This window comes from Cetorhinus maximus, chromosome 26 (assembly GCF_964194155.1).
Source record: "Cetorhinus maximus chromosome 26, sCetMax3.hap1.1, whole genome shotgun sequence".
NCBI lineage: Eukaryota > Metazoa > Chordata > Chondrichthyes > Lamniformes > Cetorhinidae > Cetorhinus > Cetorhinus maximus.
Genome location: NC_135904.1, coordinates 31,778,296 through 31,800,820, shown reverse-complemented (window position 1 = coordinate 31,800,820; position 22,525 = coordinate 31,778,296). Strand labels below are relative to the sequence as shown.

The 22,525-nt window shown below is 41.2% G+C and overlaps 1 protein-coding gene across 2 annotated transcripts in view; it reads right to left on the bottom strand.

Annotated features, from left to right (window-relative positions):
* efl1 (elongation factor like GTPase 1) overlaps positions 1-22,525 on the bottom strand; it is a 299,163-nt gene that overhangs the window by 42,642 nt on the left and 233,996 nt on the right. For both annotated transcript variants that reach the window (XM_078530449.1, XM_078530450.1), the window contains 2 exons: positions 10,394-11,421; positions 4,495-4,679 (listed from right to left, as the gene is read on the bottom strand). In XM_078530449.1, coding sequence (XP_078386575.1) covers positions 4,495-4,679; positions 10,394-11,421 — 1,213 coding nt within the window. The remainder of the gene's footprint in view (positions 1-4,494; positions 4,680-10,393; positions 11,422-22,525) is intronic.

Genomic DNA, 22,525 nt, shown 5'->3' with positions numbered 1-22,525 from the left:
TACTCCTAACTTCTCACTTCTCCATTCCTTGTGGACCTTATATCCTGTTCAGGATCTAGAATGATTAAAAAGTGAAGCCCGCCTGTCCTATTGGCCCGTGCGCCAAGTGTAAAAGCGCACGAGCCACTCAATCGGGAGCGATTGGACTTTTAATGGTCTTAATCAGCCCTTTAATTGTTGGCAGCAGCGCTTCTGATACTCATGTACGCCCACCAACCGAAGTATTGCGAGGCAGTGTGATGACATCGGGAAGCCCTCCCGACATCATCACGCATCATTTCACGATGCGTCTTGACTGCCCCGCGCCTCCATAGCAAATGTAAAGTTCAGGCCCAGGCGAAGCTGGATGGTCAGCAGTTTAGTGGGAATAGGGTCAAGCGATCAGGAGGTGGGTCTTGTGGACAAGATGAACTTGGAGAAGGCACGAGGCGAGATAGGAGAGAAATGAAAACAATGAGAGTTCAGAGCTAGAGTGGTGGGGCGGTGTGGGGATCAGCTTTAGAGGAAGTTTGGCTTGGGGAAGGGAGGGACTGGTAAGAGACAGCTGATCAGATGGTCTCAATCTTTTCATGACAAGGTTGTCCATGAGCTCCTCACACTTCTTATTGGAGATGAAGGTGAAGGAGATAGGGGAAAATGTTTAACAAGGTGGCTTGCAGTGAAGAAAAGAAACTTTTAAAAAATTCTTTCATGGGATGTGGGCGTTGATGGCTAGGCCAGCATTTATTAACCATCCCTAATTGCCCTTGAGAAGGTGGTGGTGAGCTGCCTTCTTGAACCGCTGCAGTCCATGTGGCGTAGGTACAGGATTTTGACCCAGTCACAGTGAATGAATGTCCATATATGTCCAAGTCAAGATAGTGGTTTGGAGGAGAACTTCCAGGTGGTGGTGTTCCCATCTGTCTGGTGCCCTTGTCCTTCTAGATGGTAGTGGTCGTAGATTTGGAGGGTGCTGCCTAAGGAGCCTTTGGTGAGTTTCTGCAGTGCATCTTGTAGGTGATACACACTGCTGCCACTGTGCATTGGAGGTGGAGGGAGTGAATATTCTTTGTGGATGGGGTGCCAATCACATGGGCTGCTTTGTCCTGGATAGTGTCAAGCTTCTTGAGTGTTGTGGGAGTGTTGACTTGTACCTTGTAGATGGTGGGCAGGCTTTGGGGAGCCAGGAGGTGAGTTACTTGCCACAAGGTTCCGAGTCTCTGACCTGCTTTTGTAGCCAAAGTATTTATATGGCTGGTCCAGTTCAGTTTCTGGTCAATGGGAACCCCCAGGATGTTGATAGTGGGGAATTCAGTGATGGTAAAGCTACAGAATGTCAAGGGACGATGGTTAGATTCTCTCTTGTTGGAGATGGTCATTGCGTGGTACTTGTGTGGCATGAATGTTACTTGCTACTTGTCAGCCTAAGCCTGAATATTGTCCAGGCCTTGCTGCACTTGGACATGGACTGCTTCAGTATCTGAGGAGTTGCGAATGATGCTGAACATTGTGCAATCAGCAGCGAACATCCCCACCTCTGACCTTATGATGGAAGGAAGGTCATTGATGACGCAGCTGAAAGCGGTTGAGCCTAGGACATTACCCTGAGAAACTCCTGCAGTGATGTACTGGAACTGAGATGGTTAACCTCCAACAATCACAACCATCTTCCTTTGTGCTAGGTATGACAATCACCAGCAGGGGGCTTTCCCTCCTGTTCCCATTGACTACAGTTTTGTTAGGGCTCCTTGATGCCACACTCAGTCAAATGCTGCCTTGATGTTAAGGGCAGTCACTCTCAACTCATATCTGGAATTCAGCTCTTTTGTCCATGTTTGAACCAAGGTTATCCTTGCATCCCAGGCAATCCTGGACTAGTCGGTAGTTTTATCAAACAAGAGCAGGACCTGATAGTGATTTATGTAGTCCAGTCAGATCTGATGGTAGGTGGCTAAACCAATTGTATGTCGGATCCTTTCAAATCTGCATCCCTTGCAGTTATGGGGGTAGAGATGAGGATCATACCGGGGCGGGCAGCTTGCATGAGAGGGAGTATTAGTTTAGTTGTTCAGGGCAGAGGCTGAAAGAAGAAAGCAGTGAAGATATTGTGGTGAGAAAATTTTTATTGTATTTGGGAGGGCAGAAGAGGATGTTGATTTTGAATGAGAGATGAGAGGGATGGAACAAGGTGAGATGCTCAAAGGAGGAAAAAGTGCCAGAGGAGTAGGTGGGGTCAGGCATGGTGTTATCTGGTGATAAGCACCACACTGTCACCACAACGGTCTTTGCGGGGCAAATGGTGTAAGATGAGGAAGAACTTTTTTACGCAGAGGGTAGTGGGTGTCTGGAATTCGCTGCCCAAGTTGGTGCTAGAGGCAGAAACTCTAAACTCTTTTCAAAAGTACCTGGATCTGCACCTTAAGTGCTGTAAGCTGCAGGGCTATGGGCCGGGAGCAGGAAGGTGGGATTTGAAAGGGCACGCGGGTGCCCTCGGGCTGGCATGGACAAGATGGACTGAATGGCCTCCTTCTGTGGTGTAACTTTTCTATGGTTCTATGTAGCCAGACGCAGAGGCATCATTGAGAGAAAAGGTGTCATCACCCCTCAACCAGGTTTCCGTTAAGGCCATGATGTCGATGCAATCATCCACAATAAGTTAATAGATGGCAAGGACTTTGTTCACAAGTAAACCAGAGGGAGATGTGCAGAGGGGCGGTGAGAGCTGATCCACTGGCAGAGTCTGCAGGGTTAGCATTGGAAGGGGTGAGTTGGACAGGAGTGGGGCAAGATTAGCCCCAAGTGGGCATACTGGGCAGGAAAATTGATGGGAAAGTAGGATGCAGCAATTGGGAAAGCTGCTCGTATTGAGCCAGTGCCTAGTAACTCAATAAGCTGATTAGAATGAAAGAAAATTCTGTTTGATCAATTTCTGTTTGACTCAGTTATTCACTTGGAAGAATTGCTGCTGTTAAAAAAAAGCATTAATAAATATGCTTAAGTTGAATATACGCTTTCTCTGCTGCTTTAAAAGTGGAAAACATATTTGTCTGCCTCTTGCTGGTTATCTGCCAGAATTTGTGGGGGTGTACAAGCCTTTTATTAAGGCATTGTCATGTGCACAGTCTGCTAACATTGATTTTGCCCTGTGTTGCATAAGGCAACTTCAGAGCTCAAGAAATATTCATGGGCTGATTCCCTGATCAGACAGTGAGACTCAGTGCCTGATTTCTGTTGTTTAAATTTTTAAATATGGAAAATCAAGTACTGTGGGCCTGTGACCATCCAACTTTTATCTTCATTTATTTCTGTCCATCTGTCCCCCTAAGGTGAGGAGTGGGTCTTCTGCAGCAGTTTAAAAGAAATAAAGTGGCTCATCAGGCTACTATGGAGAACATTGAGACGCAAGTGAGAGACTGGAGTGATGGCAGGTTTCTTTGCCTCAGGAAAACCAGTTGAGTTTTTACGTCTTGCCATGGTGGAATCCAATTCTCAACACCTGGATTTCTAGTCCAGTACCATAGGATCAGCTTCCCAACACTGTACACTGCTTGCTCTTATTCCTAAAGTCTGGGTATTGTTACTATATTTAACAGACAAGAGCAAAATTTGGATTTCTTGATTATCGCTCAAATTTTCACTATCCACGAATGCGGCAACTTCCGTGAGAAAAGCATATTCTGACAGATCCCTTTAAACTTAAACTGAGTACTCTCATGAGAAGCGGTTTTCAACAGTGTGAATACACATAGCACAGTAAAATCATTAATTCCAAGGTGCTCTAACAACTTCAATCAACAATTCCTAATTTTGATTGCGCATAACAAGCCAGCTCCTTACATGGTTTGAATCTTTAGCTCCTCCAGAGCAGTTTCTCAAATGATGTCATTGACATTCACAGTTAAAGGAAAAGTACACGTCACCAAGATATCAGCCTTGGCCTAGTGGTGACACATTCACCTCTGAGTCAGGTGTTTCTGGGTTCAAGTCCCATTCCAGAAACTCAGGTGCACTGAGGGAGTGCTGCACTGATGTGGAAGTGCTGTGTTTCAGATGAGGCTTTAAACCTACATCTGTGCTCTCAGGTGAACCTAAAATGTCCCATGGCACCATGCAATGAAGAGCAGTGGAGTTCTTCTTGGTGTCTTAGCCAATACATATTCCCCTATCTAAAAAATAGATTATCTGGTCATTATCACATTGTTTCTTGTGGGACATTTGCTGTATTCAAATTGTTCCTGTTTTCCCCAGATTGTAACATTACAATAAAATGTGTTTCATTGGCTGAATTGGGACATCCTGAGGTCATGAAGAATGCTACATAAGTGCCAGTCTATTTTCTTAAATCCAAGTCCTTGGTTTTGAAAGAGCATATTAATGATGATTCATTCTTCAATTCTAGTAATTTTAAAAATATGTACTGTGCATCATTTCTGTTGGGTATATATCTCTAAAATGCTCCAAATTCTGCAGGACATTAAGAACCCAGACCATATGGAATTAGTTGTTTTTTCTTACCTCCCAGTGACTGAACACCAGCTGCGGGCTGGCTAGGCCACTTGTTCGTTTCCTGATTTCATCAGCAAAGCCAAAGCTCTCTGCGACTGGCAAAACAGCCTTGATTATGAACATTTCTGTCCCTTCCTTCATCTCTTCCTGCAACACTCGGCCTGCACGCTTTGAAAGGACTGCATAAACCCGACCTGTGAAAGCATAAAGAGACTCATTAGAACACACATTTGTGAAATGTGAAAGCAATGCTAGAAATTGGAAATAAAAATGGAAATTGCTGGAAATTCTCAGGTCAGGCAACATCTGTGGAGAGAGGAACAGAGTTAAACATTTCAGGTCAACAATCTTTCCAATCTTTCCTCTCTCTGAAACAGACAGTCTACCTTGGATTAGTCTGGCTGAGAACTTTAAAATTTGCCCAGTAAAGCTGAGAAAATTCACTTTATTGAAGTTGAGATCTGCAGTTCCAACTTTATAGCTCATCCTCATATTTAAATCACTGTGTGGCTTTGCCCCTCTCCAACTCTGCAACCCCCTCCAGCCCACCTCCAACTCTGGCCTTCTGTGCAATCTCCACTTCCTTTGCTCCACCATTGACCTTCACCCTTCTAGGCCCAAAGCTCTGGAATTTCCTTCCTAAACTTCTCCACCTCTCCCTTTAAGATGCCCAAACCTGCCTCTTTAGCCAAGCTTTGGTCACCTGGTCTTTGTGACTCAGTAACAACTTTGGCCTGATTACCACTGGGATGTTTTACTGTGTTCAAGGCGCTATATAAAACCAGGTTGCCCCAGGACTCTGTGCTGTTGTTAAAGCTGGATGTTCAATTCTCAGCTTTTAGATAATTTGACGAACCGACTAAGCAGGTGTCCGCCACAGCAATACCAAAGCCGTTGTTGCTTTGTTTGTAGAGGAAAGAAACTACATTCAACTTGCTGTTAACCAGACTAATTTGACAGTGTAAATGCAGTGTTATCTTTAAACAAAATCCAAGTCCAGAAATCAGTAGGGGCGATTTCAACCCTGTCCTTCCTTTCCCACTCTCCAAACCCTCTCCGATGTCATTCTGACAGTGATGCCATCTTAGCTGTTGACTGAAGCAGCGGCCACCAGTGAAACCACCAGGCTACACCTAAAATCTGGTTGTGTGACTTACTGCTTGTACATCTTCAATTTTATTAGCAAAGAATCATGGCCAGGAGGCCTGGTTAAGTTTAAATTTTTAAGGTTTTCTGCAGCCCAGGAAAACTTGGAGTGCTCCTCTGTGTGGCCCCTGCCACTGGCTTTCCTTCCTCTCCATCAACTGGTAAGCCATGTCAGGAGACTGCTGTCACAGGTCACCAACCTTGTGCCACCTAGAACCAAACTCCCACCCTCCAGCCAGGTCCTACGTTCCTTCCACAGGATTCTGACAGGAGTTTGAGTTCGATCATTTAAATAAGGCCTGGAAGAATGAGGCTCGGGAGCTAAAATCTTGGTGTGCTGCTCACTTCGACTCCCACAGGCTACACCTAAAATTGGGTTTAGTGACTTGCTGCTTGTACATCTTAAATTTTATCAGCAAAGTGGTGTTTCTATAAAGTTTTTTTTTAAAGTTACATAAATATGCAAGGATTATTTAAAGATTCTCCAAATAAAGTCTTACAGCAAAAGCCAAGAGAACACTGAGGCCTTGAACAACTCTCAGGAAAACTCCTCTGTATTTGGAAAAAGACCTTTTGGCCTATCAAGTCTAATTTCTCCTGAGCCCTCAATATAAGAAAATCATATTAAATGTTTACAAGGCATTGGTTAGGCTACAGTTGGACAACCATGAGATGAAGCATATTAGAGTCATGGAAAGGATACATTACAGATGATGCTAGAATTGAGAGGTCATAGTTAGAAGGACGGCATAAAAATTGAGCTTTTTTTTTACTGGAAAATTGAATTGAGTTATTCAAAATTATGAAAGTGTTTTTGAGAGGGTAATTGATGAGATTTCTCAATGGTTATGAATTGGTAAAAAGGTACACAGCCTCAGAACTATCCTTAAAAAAGGGAAGATAGAAAAAAATATTTTCACACAAGGCAGACGCTGTAGCATCATTTAAATAGGTACTTGTATAAATGATTGAAAAGAATACAAAGGGATAGAAGGATAGAGGAACGCAATCAGTTCCAGTTGAAGAGTTAATACAGGAACAATGAGTCAAATAAATTCTATTGTTCTAGACCTTGATCTCCTACATATTGGAGGAGGGTGTGGGCGTGTAGAAATGTACATCTCCACTGGAAAAATTTAGAAAGAAGTCTGTAAGAATTCTTCCCAGACACAGTGAAGCAAAACAGGATGTCACGGCAGTGGTGCCATACCCATTGCCTACCCGCCTCCAGGTGGTATGGCTTTGTTCATGGAACTGATTCACCTCGTTATCTTCAAACAAATGGAGAAGCTGAGAGAGGGGTACGAATCATTAAAGTTTTATTGAAAAAAAAACAAGGACGTTAATCTTGCCCATCTGAGTTATCGAACCTCACCATTACAAAATGGCTTCTCACCATCAGCATTACTAATGAGTAGGGGATTGAGAACACAGCTTCCATCTCTAACAAAAACTCAAATCCAATATCACCATGAACGACCACAAGAGAGTAAAGCAGCTTGACGAAGGATAGAGAAGCAACCAGGTTCAGAACTTTAATCACAGGCATAGAGCACATGAGTTTCCAGTGTAGGAGCCCGGGGGAGAGTATGGGTCCAAGTCCAACAGAAGGAAAGTACATTCATTGAAACTCTCCAACCAAGATCAAACAGGATTGAGACAGACCAGGGTATCAAAGGGAGAAACCACAGTGCCTTAATATCCTTGGAGAGAAAGTAATCAGATTCTGATGTGGCAAATAGACTTACTACAAACTCTGCAGTCACCCAGGAGAAGAACACTCACACTGACAGAAGGGAGAGTATGGAACATCCTTGACCTCAAAAGGAGATCAGAATGAGATCAGAGAGATTGGTCAAGGCACCTCAGAGACGAACCCTGTGAAGTCTGAAGCTTGCAGGCAGATGGAGGAGGATGTAAATATGATGGGGTTAAAGACTTAGGGGGATGTAGAATAAAAAGTTAACATCAGAAGCATACAAGATGCTGATGTAATAATGATGTCAGATCACATTACTGAGGGGGGTGGGGAGGGGGTGCAGAGAGAGAGAGAGAGAGATCTGGAAGGAGAAGCTCCAACCTTGTGTAGAGGTCCAAATGTGTAAATACTTGCTGTAAATAAAGAATAATGGTTTTAAGAAACTACAGACAGGAGCAGCCAACTTTGGGAGAATAGACAATCCCCTAAAACCTCGTCTAGAGCCCTACCACACAACAAAACATTAAGTGGCCAATTAATGTGATTTACCCACGGCGGGGGAGGCCGCCGCCAAGTGTCTAGCCATCCAGTAAAAGCTGGAGAGCTTTGTGGCCAAGTCAGGAGGGGGTGCCTCCTGTTTGGTCAACCCGCCAAGGCCCTTCTCCAAGATATTACTCCCCATGTTTCCCCTCTCTCCCAGCCTGTCGATCTTGGCTCCCAACTCCCCTTGCAAGGGCCTATCTTCATCTAGACTAGATGACTCCTCTTCTCCAGCAGACTGTCTGCCATCTTAGCAATGATCATTGCTCCTATTTGATTGGTCGGCAGTTCTTGGAGGTGGGACTTCCTCTTGAATGGGGGTGCAAGTCTCGCCTCAACCCAAGATGGCTGTTAAATAGCTGTGAGGTGAGCAGGTCAAGAGAAGGTGGGCTCCTTCATGATTTTTGTGCCAGTGCCTGGGGACCCTGCCCCCTCTCCATAAAATTCAGCCCAATGTCTCATGTTACTCACATTTTTTTTCTAATTCCTTCACAAGGATGTTTGCCTCCCTGGCAAGACATCCCTATTTTTACTTGCGAGGTGGTGGTGGGCTTTTTCTTGAACCTCTGCATTGTAGTGATTTAATACAACTGGATGGTTTGCTAGGACACTTCAGAGGGCAGTTAAGGGTCAACCACACTGGTGTGAGACTAGAATCACATGTAGGCCAGTCCGGGTAAGAGCAGCAGGTTTCCTTCACTAAAAATCAATACTGAATCAGTTAGGGTTCTACGATAATCGGACAACTTCATGGCCACTTTAACTTGCACCAGATTTTTATTTCCAAAATTTTTGTCCTGCAAATATTCTGCTTTTGCACCTGCACCTTGATGAGTCTGAACAACCCTGAGCTAACTTTACTCTGCCCATCCATCTGCAAACCAACTTTTAGCGTTCCAAAACTCACAAAAACAATTAACCACTCTCTCCAGAAGTCATTTCTCATCAAACTGTCTCCCTTTACTTCTGTGAATTACTCTTATCCACCTCCTTTCTATCCTTTCGCAGCTAACTAGCCTGAAGAAAAAAATTCAGTGTTCTTCGTCAATGATCAGCTCCATGGTCTCAGCAAAGAATATTCTATTCATTGCTCCGTTTTATTCAATAACCGTGACCGACTCAGGTCTGCCTGAGTTTGTTGTTTTGAGATGCATGACCCCCAATTTACCCCTGTCCTTAATCTCTCAATCTTGTGTTCATCCTATTCGTCATACTTGTAAACTACAGTCTTATTGCCTTTACATTGTTAGTTTCTGAAGTTATTGCAGCTGTTATCGACTCTCAAATTATCAGTTACCTTGAAAGTTCTGGACTAAACCACAATAGTCACTACATGTTTATGGTACGACCATTCCACTCAAGATCTTACTGCTGTACGTTTGCATTATTAATTTTTGGATCAACATCAAACATCATAATCCAGACCAATACAATATACATCAGCACAATTACAAATTTAGGATGAGTTTAAAATCAAAAACTTGCATTTATACAACAACTTTAACATATTAAGATGATGTAATGTGCATCACAGGAGCACATTCAGACAAATATTCACACTGAGCAAAAGAGAGAGGCGTTATGATAGGTGACCAAATACTTGGTCAAGGAGGTATGTTTTTAGCTTTGTCTTATGAGGAAAGGTAGGTTGAGGGCCAAAGAAGCTCGGGAGGGAATTCTAGACTGAAGGGGCTTGACGGCAGAAGGCACAGTGGCCAATGATGGAATAACATAAGATGTAGAAGCTAGAGTTGGAGGAACGCAAAGATTTAGGAGGATTGAAGTGCTGGAGGCATTTACAGAGATCAGAAGGGGCAAGGTCATGGAGGGTTTTGAACATGAGGATAAGAATTTGAAATGTGAGGCTCTGGTGTGTGGAAGATGAGAGGCCAGCTGAATAATCAAGCCCAGAAATAGTGAAAGCATGGATTGAGGGTTTCCTCAGCAGATGGGCTGAGGCAGGATGGAAGAAAAATAATTCTATAAATTGAACATCTCAGTTGCATGACATGGTGCGTGAAAATTTAAGTGGAACAATAATTTCTTTGCCCAATTATTGGGACAGAGTGCAGCTTCTATTTTTGCTTCCAATTAAATCAGTAAAGGACTATTTTGACAGACATTCTCTACCCACTGTGCTCTTTACAATTCAAAAGGTTAGTTGTGTCTCTCAAGTGGAGTAAAATCCATCTGGTTGGTGTAAATCTTGCTATTTAAGACCGGATAATTTCAGTAGGATGCCCAGGTACAAGTAAGGAAAAAGAACAGATGAAAGTCAGATACGTCACACAACAAAAAAAAGATAGAATCAGCTTGGTACAAGGACTGTCTCCAGTGTAACTAGACATAACCATATGCCATCAATATTTCTGGTTGTTGATGGATTTACAGTAAAAAGAGTAGATGTCAGTTACAACGCAAAACCCCCAAACTCTTGGCAAGGGTACACATGCTATTTTCATTAGTTGACAAGTTTTCTTCATAAAGAGTTCAATATAAAAGAGATGCTACTACAATTCTTACCTAATACTTCTGCAGTTGCCATAATCTCGCATGTGTACATTGCTGCCATTAGCCGCTGAGGCCGTGCCTGGAATGCAAAACGACAAGCTTCCTTCATTGTGGCAATGAGCTGGCCTGAGAAAGGGCCATAGCAATCTGTAAGCGCAACTTCAGAGTTACATTTGCCATCTGCCATGCTCTCAGCTGGAGTCCGACTGCCCTGTACCTGACTACCTTGTGCTGCTGGGCTTTCCAATATAGGCTCCAACTCAGAAAGGCTATTTTCCTTTGAGGTTACCTGATGCTGTAACTCCTCAACCTTCGTTGTTTGTTCCTCAGTGGAAGATAGGTTGTGCGTTTGAACAAGTTGCTGTACTTTACTGATGTCCCATTTTTCTAAAATGAAGCAAACACCCATAAGAGGTTCTTCACACACAGGACCTGAAAGGGTAGCCAACTGAAATCCACTGATTATACTGTTGTCAAAATCCTTGTATGTGCCCAAGTCCTTATTGGTTTTGTCAAGACACTGCCACATTGATGGCCTATGGTAACTTTCTAATCTATTTAGTAAAATATTAGGACCACAACGGCGTGGTCCAAATGATGAAATTTGGTTCACTGCATTTCTCCATTTCCGGCCTACGAAATTCTCCTCCAGCTTTTGCTTAAACTTTTGGATAGCCTCGAGAGTAGTCAGATTGATCTCCAGAGCTTCTCTGCCTTCTTTTACTGATAGATTGAACTGTTCTATTGTACGAATCAAGTCACTGTTTTCTTCAAGTAGCTGTGTCACTGCTTCAGGAAGTGGCATGGCTCTCACGCTGAGAGTGGACAACTTATTGGGTGTATTCAAGGTCACAAGTCCATCAGAATCCACAATGACACCGTCAGGATATTTATTCTGGTCCTCTCTCTTTTGGTGAATGACAGCAACCTTTTGCTGTGTGCCTATGTCTTCATTTACCATGTCCAGCTTGGGTGGTCGAATGATGATCTCTCTGAATGGAACAATTGGTTCTGATGAACTGATTTCAACCTTTGCAAACCTGCAACAAGAAAAAAATGCTCATGTTATGTAATGTTGAATAAACTGACAATTGCTTTTGACAAGGTACCACACAAGAGGTTTCTTTATAAGGGACCTTCAGTATTAGTGGTAACAATTGAGCTAGATTGAGAACTGGCTGGAAGGGTATGGACAGAAAACAGTTATAGAGAGTTTTAGCTTTGTATGGAAATCAGTCACCAGAGATTGGTGTTGGCACCGTTGCTCTCTACTACTTTTATTAATGATCCGGGTGTAATTATTGGGGGCAAGTTTGCAGATGATGCTAAGATCTTTCTGAGTTTTGAGACTGTAGATGATGTCTGGTTTCTTCAAATGGATCCTAATGTGTTGGGGGATTGAGCTGGTGACTGGCAAATGATGTTTGATTTGAAAAGGTGCAGTATTACGCATGTGGACAGGGAGAATGCTCAACATACATACATCTTTTGAGGGGAAACAAAAATAGAAGGCGGCACAGAGAGAAAGAAAGTGATCTGGGCGTTCTATTACATGGATCTTTAAAGGTTTTTGACTATTGATGTAAAGCGATATCCAGTGTGAATAGGGTGTTGGGGTGCATTTATAGTACAAGTGAGTATAAGATGAGAAATACAATTTTGTCTTTGTACAAGATCTTGGTCAGGCCTTAGTTGGAACACCATGTCCAGTTTGGTTTTCCCACAAGGTGGGTAATATGGAGGGTTTGGAAAGGGTGCAGAGGAGGTCTACTAGATTAATTCCCAGTTTAAAGCATTTTAGTTATCAAGATGGTCCAAGGGAGCTGAAACTTTACTCTTTAGAGAAGCGTAAACTTAGAGGTGTTCTGATTTGAGGTTTATAAGATGATAAAGAGAATAGATTTTCTCCAAATTAAGTTTGCTCCAATTAGGTTTGGGAGGATCAGGGGTTACAACTTTAGGTCGTGTAAGACCAGATGTAGGTTAGATAGCAGGAGGTGGATCGTTTCCAAGAGAATAGCAAACCTTTGGAACTGGCTGCTAGTTTGTGCACTGGACGCTGATTTGCTGAATTCCCACAAGTGGGAGCTGGACTTGTTTCTGGCTCAGGCAATCACTTCATAAAAAAAGTTAGACATTTCAAAGAATTCCAGGCTGAGTTGATCTGCTGGGCTAATCTTGATTGCCTGGGAGAGGGAAGGAGGTACTGGAGAGCAACTTCCTAGATTATGTCCCCAAAATTGGGCTGGATGTTTATCTGGCATTCTGCCTCTCCTGTGAGATCAGAAGGGGTAGTGTGGAGAGTCTTTATAATGTGATACACAAGGTATCTCAACTGTGTGGGATAGGCTGGTTGGACCAGGGCGTCTTTTCCAGTCCATCATTGTTTGTATGTTCATAAATGTAGTAGAATTCTCAAATTACCACAAAATTAGCAAAGCTGTGTAAAAAAATAATGAAAATTATAATTTTGATAGTGAAAATAAGCAGAAACTGTTTCCAGCAACACAAAAATCACTAATTGGGAGACATAAATTTAAGGTGATTGGCAAAAGAACCAGAGACAAAATGAGGAACCTTATTTTAAACACAGCCAGTTATTGTGATCTAGAATATGCTGCCTGAAAGTATGGTAGAAGCAGATTCAACAGTAACTTTCAAAAGAGAATGGGATAAATGCTTAAAAGAAGAAAAAATTATAGGGCAATGAGGAAAGAGCGGGGAAGTGGGATTAACTGAGACAGCTCTATCAAACAGCCTACACAGGTATAATGGGCCAAATGGCCTGCTTCTGTGCTATTAGCATTCTATGAAGAGTGGTGGCCCAATTGTGCAACATATGGCTGCATTAAGAAACACTACTTTGGACACAGGTCTTTGCCTTAGAAACCATAGAAAAGTTACAGCACAGAAAGAGACCATTCAGCCCATTGTGTCTATGCCGGCTGAAAAAACTAGCCACCTTCCAGCGCCAGCACACGTAGCCTTGCGGGTTACAGCACTTCAGATGCTGATCCAGGTACCTTTTAAATGAATTGAGGGTTTCTGCCTCAACCACCAATCTGGGCAGCGAACTCCAGACACCTACCGTCCTCTGGGTGAAAAGGTTTTTTCCCAATATCCTGTTTAATCCTTCTACCAATCACCTTAAATCTGTGCTCCCTGGTAATCGACCTCTCCGCTAGGGGAAACAGGGCATGTCTGTCAACTCTATCTAGACTCATAATTTTGTTCACCTCAATCAAGTCAGCCTCAGCCTGTGTTCTAAGAAAAACAACCCTAGCCTACCTAATCTTTTCTCATAGCTGCAGTTTTCCAGCCCTGGCAACATTCTTTAAATCTCTTCTATACTCTCTGCAGAGCAATTATGTCCGTCCTGTAATGTGGTGACTAGAACTGTACACAAAATTCCAGCTGTGGCCTAACCAATGTTTTGTACAGTTCCAGCATTACATCCCTGCTTTTGTAATCTATACCTCATGCAATAAGGGAAAGCATTCCATATGCCTCCTTTACCACTTTATCTACCTGTTCTGCCACCTTCAGGGACCTGTGAACATGCACTCCAAGGTCCCTCACATTCTCTACTCCTCTCACTATCTTCCCGTTTATTGAGTATTCCCTTGCCTTGTTTGCGCTCCCAAAGTGCATAACCTCACACTTCTCCAGACTGAATTTTGTTTGCCGCTTTTCTGCCCACTCAACCAAACTATTAGTATCATTCCGAAGTCCACAGCTATCCTCTTCACTATCAACCACATGGTCGATTTTTGTGTCCTTTGCCTTGCTTTCAAATATGAGTTACGAATTTCAGGGCAGCCTGTGGATACGACAAGAAAAAGATCTTTCCCTCCAGAACCCACAGATTTCTAAATTGTTCTTATACAGCAGCAGTGTTATAACACCACAATCATCAATGAAGCAGTATATAAATCACCGCACCCCATGTTTTAAACTTGAAATGCTTTGAGCTCCATCCAAAACTCAGTGCCACCAAATCGTAGATTTCTGCACTGATGCTCCACGTTTCAAGCCGCGAGTATGTTAGGCTCTATTATTTGGCCTCGCATGTATATCACCTGATTTTTCTCCCAAATCAACAGGATCCAGTTGGTGTGGGGAGGAGTGGGAAAGCAATCTGCTCTTCAGCACTTGAGCAGCCACTCAAAGCATTTAAAAAAAATCTCACCCCATAAAGAAGTGCTCGCATATGCAACTTCCATCCGGCTAGCTTTAGTTTCTGGCAGCTTCGCTGCAGACAATGCCAGCTGAGGCTCAGCTCCCAAATCCTTCAGTTCCACAGCTGAAAGAAAGTTGGGTGAGGGTTGCATCTCCAGCATTAACAGCAATCACAGCTGACACAAACTTTACACTATCCAGCTAATCCATCTCTTTTAGTTCCAGGCACTAGACAATGACATATGGGTCATATAGGCAAACATGGGAATGTTTAAATCAAAAACATTGTAAAAGGCTATATATTGGAGGAACTCTATTGTCAATTGCGAGACGAGAAAAAGATTAAGATCCAGCTAACTCACTCTCGTAGGCCTGTGAGTTGCGTACGATAATGGAGTTGTTGATTAATCATAGCAGTCAATCTCCAATGATTAATCCATAAAGATGCAGTGAACCGTCATGGAAACTATAGATCCAAAATCACCTGCTGCTCCTAAGTATGCCACACTTACCATATGCCATATCCCTAATTACTGTATCCCAACATATTTTCTGAAGGAAATCAAATTTTCATTTGAATGAATCAACACGATCTGCTCCCTAGGGAGTCTATTCCATAGATTTACTTGCTCACTGAAATTCAGTTTCTGCAGATTGGTTTTGGAAGTAGTCCCCTTCAAGTATACGCCATGTCCTCTAGTTTTATCGCTCTGGACAAAGTGAAACAGCTCGTCGTCATCTATGTTATTTAGTCCCCTTAGAATCCTGGAAACATTAATCACCTCACCTCTCAACCTTCTGAATTCCGGTGAGATGTGCCCAATTTTCATAATCATTCTTCATAATTCAATCCCTCCATCCTCTCAATTATTCTGTACTGTTTCAGTAGCTACAATATTCTTTTTGTGCTGTGGCAACTAGAACTGTATACAAGATTCTAAGTGCATGTAGCAAAGGCCATGTTTAATAATTAGTTTGTAGTTCAGTTATGTGTCACGGTCAAGTAATCGAAGTATATCAATTAACCTAATATGATATTCTGCTTAAATATAGTCCACGCAAGGCACTAATATCACACCATATGGGCCTTTGTCTGTAGCTGCATCCTTACTTGACAAGTGAAATACATCACATGGCCCTAGTCTTGTGCAAAATGCTGTGAAGTCAGTCACAGTTGAGCAGATCCGAGTATGGAACTGTTAAACTCCCTAGCCATTAACACTTATCAGTTATACTTCAGTTAGAAGGCCCTAGTGTGTCAAGTAAAACAGTTTTTTTAGGTGTCAAGGTACAGTTCTATGTCTTGAAGCATTTCAGCCTTTTAACTTAAAGTGCCTTAAGGAGAAACAGTCACTTTCTTTTAAAGTATGTAACAGACCTAAGCATTACTTTGGTTCTGTAACTTTGGAATCCGTTTCTGTGATTAGTTTTTGTAGCTATGCAATTATTGTGACTTATATTCCTTATGAACATATATAATGTATCTTAAACATGTATCTTGTTACCTCAGTTTTAACGCACTGGTTGTCTCTATGGATTGATTTTTAATATTTAATATAGACTTCATGTTGGAGTAACTTTGTAATTGAGGCTACATGCCTTTTGTACTCTTCTGTTATTTTTTAAGTAACTTGCTCCAAGCATGAGCAGTCACTAGGGAGTCACGGATGTGTCTGAACTCTCCAGAACACGTAAAATGTATTAATTAGGTACTTTAGAATATGGAGGCCAAAGTATTAATCATTAGGAAGTGACACCACACATCGTCTTATCTTAAATAAGCAGACACACAAATTACCTTATGTTGTCTTGTTATCTTAGTGGAAAGCTATAAGCTTCATAAAATAACAGGGAAAAGCTGTAATGAGAAGGGTGCTCCTACAAGTGACTGACATTTTAGGGAACCAGTCAGGAGTCAACAGGAAATGACATTAGTAAAGTGGCCATCACTCTTAAGATGCTAATTGGACAATAATCAGGCACCACTTAACCAATTAAGGACTGATCATGCATTGCCTGGATCAATCAGAGCTCAGGGATACGAAAAACCATACATAGAGGTGGTGCCTAGCAAGGGTAATTAAGAGGCAACTTTTAGCAGCAAGGTGTGTAGCATGAGAAAGCAAGAAGAAAGATAGACAGACTTCGGTCAACAAAACAAGAGAGAGCGGCAAGTCAACTGAAAGTTGAGAGCCGGTGTTAGAGTGAACTGACTGCTTCCACTGCCTTTACCAGGTTTGCACTTTTGTACTTATTGCAATTAACTTAAGAAATTCTGTGAAACTTGTGACAACATACTTGTACCCAGAGTGTTCTGTAGCTGGTTGGAACTGCAGGTTCCTTTTAGATCAGCTCTCCCAACTCAGTCTAGCAATTGTGATCGACTCAAGTCTTACAATTAAAGTTAGAGTGAACCCCAGGTCTTGCATGTGGTCACACCAATAAAGCAGGAGGATTACATCACTATGTCACCTCAACATGACCTTTTAAATACATCTCAAATTCTTCTGTGCTGTGACAAGTAGAACTACATACAAGATTCTTAGTGTGTATAGGAAAGGCCATATTTAATAATTAGTTTGTAGTTCAGTTAGTGTCATTATCAAGTAATCGAAGTGTATCAGTTAGCCTAACAGGATATTCTGCTTAAATGTAGTCAATGTAAGACACTAACATCACACCATATGAGCCTTTATCTGTAGCTGCATCCTGCTATTCCCAATTAGTACTGTTATGATAGCTTCTATTTATTGTCGATTAGGCCTCCAGTTTCTCATTTTCGATTCACATTATTTCTTTCCATTTAAGTGATACCTGGCTTCCCAGATGGCAATTAGCTAATCCCTTGTGGCTAAAACTATTTGAACTACAGCTCAATTACTACTCATGATCATCTTCAGTGGACAGTTATTTTCCTGCAGATGCTTAGTCCATTTGTAGTTGCTTTCATTGCTCCAGTAGTGCCAGATTAAGTTGAGTTTCATAAATTTTATCTTCTCTATAAACAGTTGTGATAGGCAGGATTAAATAGTTGGAAATAATCTAGCTGTAATTCATTGTGCTACCTTGCTTTGGTGGTGGTGCCTTTTTGTTGGTTTAATTTAATGTAAATGAAACACTGCTGCAGGGCAGACACACCACACTCTATGCTCCTCCAGAGGCAACAGGTAAGTAGCCAAAGTCCATAAAGGAACATAGGCATCTCTTTCCATTAGAGAGAGACAAATGATTTGTCATGGGCAGGATTGGGAGTGAACTGAAACCCTTGTACCCTTTCCCTTGCTGTCCGTAATATATATATATGTGTGTGTGTGTGTGTGTGTGTGTACGTGCATATGTTTCTTGGCCCCTGGAGTTTGTGGTCAATTCAAATAACAGCAGCAAGCTTTTGTGGGTTTAAACAGAGAGGGCTATTATTCATGCATATACTCTGAAAGTCTAAATGCTACGTCAATCACTTAGCACTCAAACACACACACAAAGTTATTTAGAAAGAATAGTGTACTTTTACAAGTTCACGTATTTGGCTCATTGCAGTACACAGCTGTTGCATGTCCAGTACAGGAGGAGTCTTTTCCACTCTTGAATTGTAGTTTAGATGAGTTCAAATTGCTGAAGTCAGATATCAGGTTTATTGTAGGATTCCCCTGAAGAGATGAATATTTAGCAGGTCATGAAGTTAGGCACTTTTTGAAATTTGACCTTCTGGTACAAAATCAATCAGGTGGTGGACTGATTTAGGAATCATGGCGGTTTTATTTTTTAAGATGTAGCATCATCAATGTGTGGTGGGAGAAGATTCAACTGCACTGAGAGCTCAAGTACATTAAAAAAAAGGCTGGTTACATTCCTCCAGTATTTTGCACACTTGGGAGACATCTTAACCCGTGGCTATTGCCTAGCAGTGCCTTAGCTCTTTGGGCTTATTAAGTGTGGTGAATTCCCTGCAGGAAAAGTATGTGCTCTTTATATTGGGCAAACAGAAATTCCAGCTTATTTTGGTCATTGATAACACCTGACAGGATTGCAATGACATCAACTGGTCCTAGGCACTCGGGAGGGTTGGCTGGCGTGGGTCCTCAAATGTAAACATGGGGAGATAAAATCATGATCTAAGTCCAGATGACCTTTGGATACATGAAGCTTATGAAATAATGTTAGTATTGGCCTGGCATAAGTTAAGGCAAAAAGGAGAACTGTAAGGAACAGGTTAATCTGTATAATCTGTAATAATATTAACTTTTACCTTTTGTGTGTTAAGTGTCTCACTGTTAGAAGGATGGAAGTGTAACCATAAGGCAGGCTAACTTTACTTGAATATGGAGGCAGTAAACCTAATTAAAAGGCATTCTGGCCAGCGAGCTTTAATTAATAAGTTATTGCACAAATATAGAACAGGCAGAGAATATCATTCGCTCAAGCCTTGAAAGAGAAAAGATTTGCCTGAGAAAACCAAGGAGTGTAACAAGTTAAGAAGTTACAGATCTGTGCATTGCTGGATGGGACAATCAAATCAGTGTTGAATGATAGTCATTTATAATGTAATGTTATTGTATATACAAATTACCATTTACAGGTGCTGGAAAAGGGTATTAAGAGTGGGTGTTGGAATGGATACTTTGAAGGTCTGACTCACTAAATACCCAGATTTCATAACTCATGAGTTTTGGCTGGGAAATTCAAAAATCCCACAAGGTTTTAACGTAAATGTTGTTTGACGAGGGTGTTGTTAAGTATATGTTTAATTACTGTGAATAATAATTGTGAACATCTGACAATCAATGTTGTGAACCCTATTATTTTGATGGGTAGTAAAAACATCCATCCTCAAATAACTTGATGGGTGTTCCAAGTGTAGATGCGTGATCTGCTTGGGCACTTTTTTTTGTCAAGTTTGACTGCCAGTTTCTAATCTCCCTGTAGAACTACCAATTTGAAGTTTTAATCAATTATATTGTAAAGCAAGAAACAGTGGAAATACTTTGCAACAGATTCATAATGGGTTAACTGATAGAACCCAGGTGGCGATGGCACAGGTGCTGTCATCAGCCTGGGAGAATGTTACCAATAGGATCCCAGAGGGGTATGTTTTGGGACATAATTTCTTTAAGTTGTCAATTATAAGTGGCAAGGAGTCACAAGAACAATAACTAATGACAAATGCAAAGCTAATGAAGAGGGTATCCTCCAAAATTGAACAAGATAAGTTATGGAATAATTTAAATATACTTGGGACAGAAACAGAAAATGTTGGAAAAACTCAGCAGGTCCAACAGCATCTGTGGAGAAAAAAAAAGTTAACGTTTCAAGTCCGTATGACACTTCTTCAGAGCTGCGTTGTGAGTTCTTCAGAGTTGTGTTTTTTTTTCTTTCTCCACAGATGCTGTTGGACCTAAGTATTTCCAGCATTTTCTGTTTTTGATTCAGATTTCCAGCATCCGCAGTATTTTGCTTTTATCTAAATGTACTTGGGTATCGGGCAGCAAATGACAAATGAAAGTCAATGTAGATAAATGCCAAGTACATCACATGGAAACAAAATCCAGGAAGGAACTATTGCTTAAATGGAAAAAAATGATGTGCAAGGAAATTGAAAGGAATCTGGCAGTCGTGATTGACAATAAATAGAAGCTATCACAATAATACTCAGTGGGATGGTATAAAGCAAATCAGATGTTTTTGAAAGATCAATATTGAGCCAAAACAGTGAAATAATCCTGACACTTTATAAATCATTGCTGTGACCGCATTTGGAATCCTGTATACAGTTCTGGTTTTGGAGTACAAAAATGATTTTGTAGTTATTGAAAGGCTACAGAAGAGAGCAACCAGAAATGATTGACGGGATGGAGGGGACGGAATATGAGAAATGGTTAAGTGTAAATTTAATACAAATTGAGCTGTTTCTTGGGTTCCAAAAGGACTGGACAATGTAGACCACAAAAACCTATTTCACCTTGTCCAGATCAGAAGACACGACTTGCACTTGAAGGATTCAAAAAAAGACTTGCATAAACAATTTCAGTGAGTGATTGATGATTCTATGGAACAGGCACACTAGGTAGAAATAGAGTACTGTTGGATTCAGATGATATTAGATAGATTTATTTTGGTATATGAATAATTTGAGACGACAAATGGCAAATGTAGCATGCTTGAAAGGAACAGGTTACTTTGGATCTATGGTTCACAAAATTTTTCACCACTAAGGTTTTCCTCATCTCATGTCTGGATCTGCTGCAGACTAATTCATTGAGATGATTGTCTTGATTAGTCAGCAACTCCATTATAGTTGTATCATGCAACTACTAGAATGGTAGAAGGTGAACTAGATGGACTGTAGTTTTTTTTTAAATCGAGTAATTTCTATATATCCATGTATACATGTGTTGGATTTAGTGAAAGGTGGAAAGCCCCCACAGGATAGCACAAACTAAAGCAATAGTTGTCTCATCTTTTATACATTTTTCAATAACATATAAAATTAAAAATGACACAATGAAGTTGTGTAAGTTAGCTATTTGTGTGATCTTTCTTGAACTGATTATATTCATAGCACTTTTCCTTTTTGTTTAAATCAACTGTTTTCCTAGTCTACATATACTTTTTTAAGAAGTCTAGTTATGGTTGTGAGCTGCAGCACATGGGCAGGATTAAAAAGGATAAAAACATTAATTAAGCTGCAAACCATCTTAGCACAGAGCTACATCATGCTGTGTGATATCTGTAATACATTAATATTTTCAGATTAATTTCTTCTGTCTACTACTTTAATGGAGGCGACGACTCCGAATATTGCATGGTACAATTTAAACCCAACACAACTAAAATTAAACTTGCTGCATTCCTCCACAGACATTCCTTATTAGTGGATTCCTTGAATTTGTCCACTAAAGAAAGCTGTGGCGGCTCTTGTGGACCTGGGAACACTGATGAATAAATGTAACTTTTTCTGACCGGTCGTTTGCAAGGAAAATAGGTGTCTCTGGAGTTATGGATGTTCAGAGCTCTGGCTACATGTATCATGGCTGCTAATAGGAGGGAGAAAGTTTTTGCAGCAAAGTTTATGAGTATGTGTGTTATTTTTCTTGCGTACTTGAAGTGTGATTATTTTTTGACATTTATAATAGAGTGGCAGAAGAACTACCAGGGTGGCAATTTCTTTTGGTTGAATGTGAATGGCAGTGTCTTTTTTTGGTGGTTTGTTAGGGAGAAAAGTGAATTGGGGAGAAATATGCTTGGTAATTACAGAAGTTGAAAGCAGCCAATTAGAATGGACGACATCTCAGCAACTTAAATGCATAACTAATGGCAAACTTTAAACAAAAAAGGATTTAATGGTCTTAATGGAGACAGTAATTAAAAGACAAGAAATTCTAAGATGTAAACAATAAAAGCAGTATTAAAACTACATAGTCACCTTCTGCAGCGCTCCTGCATCCTGATCGTAAGGGTTCACTAACATATTGTGAAGTGGTTTCAATTTCTTATCAACACTAATCTTGTGCAGTATAAATAAAGTACAAATGTCTGAAACTCCTGGGAATTTGCATCTTTATACTCAAACTCCTATCATATAGTTATTCACATTCTGGTTCTATCCAGGTACTGCTTCAGAGGGACAATTGAGCCTGTCTCTTTCATACCAGTGAGCTTGGATCAAGAGCCTTTGAAGAGAAGTTGTTTGGCCTGAACTTCTGAAAAGGTAAACAACATTCTTCCATTGCTGGTATGGAAAGAATTCTAAAAGAAAATTAGCTAACGGATTTCTGCAATTACTCACTTGTTCTGCACTAAGTCCGCGTTTTAAGTTGCCCTGTTTTAATCAATCCACTTTAATGTCAGTCATAACAGGGCCCATGGAATCGGGAGGCTTGTTTTAACGTTGTTTTGTGCTGGGTCTAACATAAGGCTGCGTGACCGAATCAGCACCATTTTGGAATGGCCTCTCTCGCTTCCTGACCC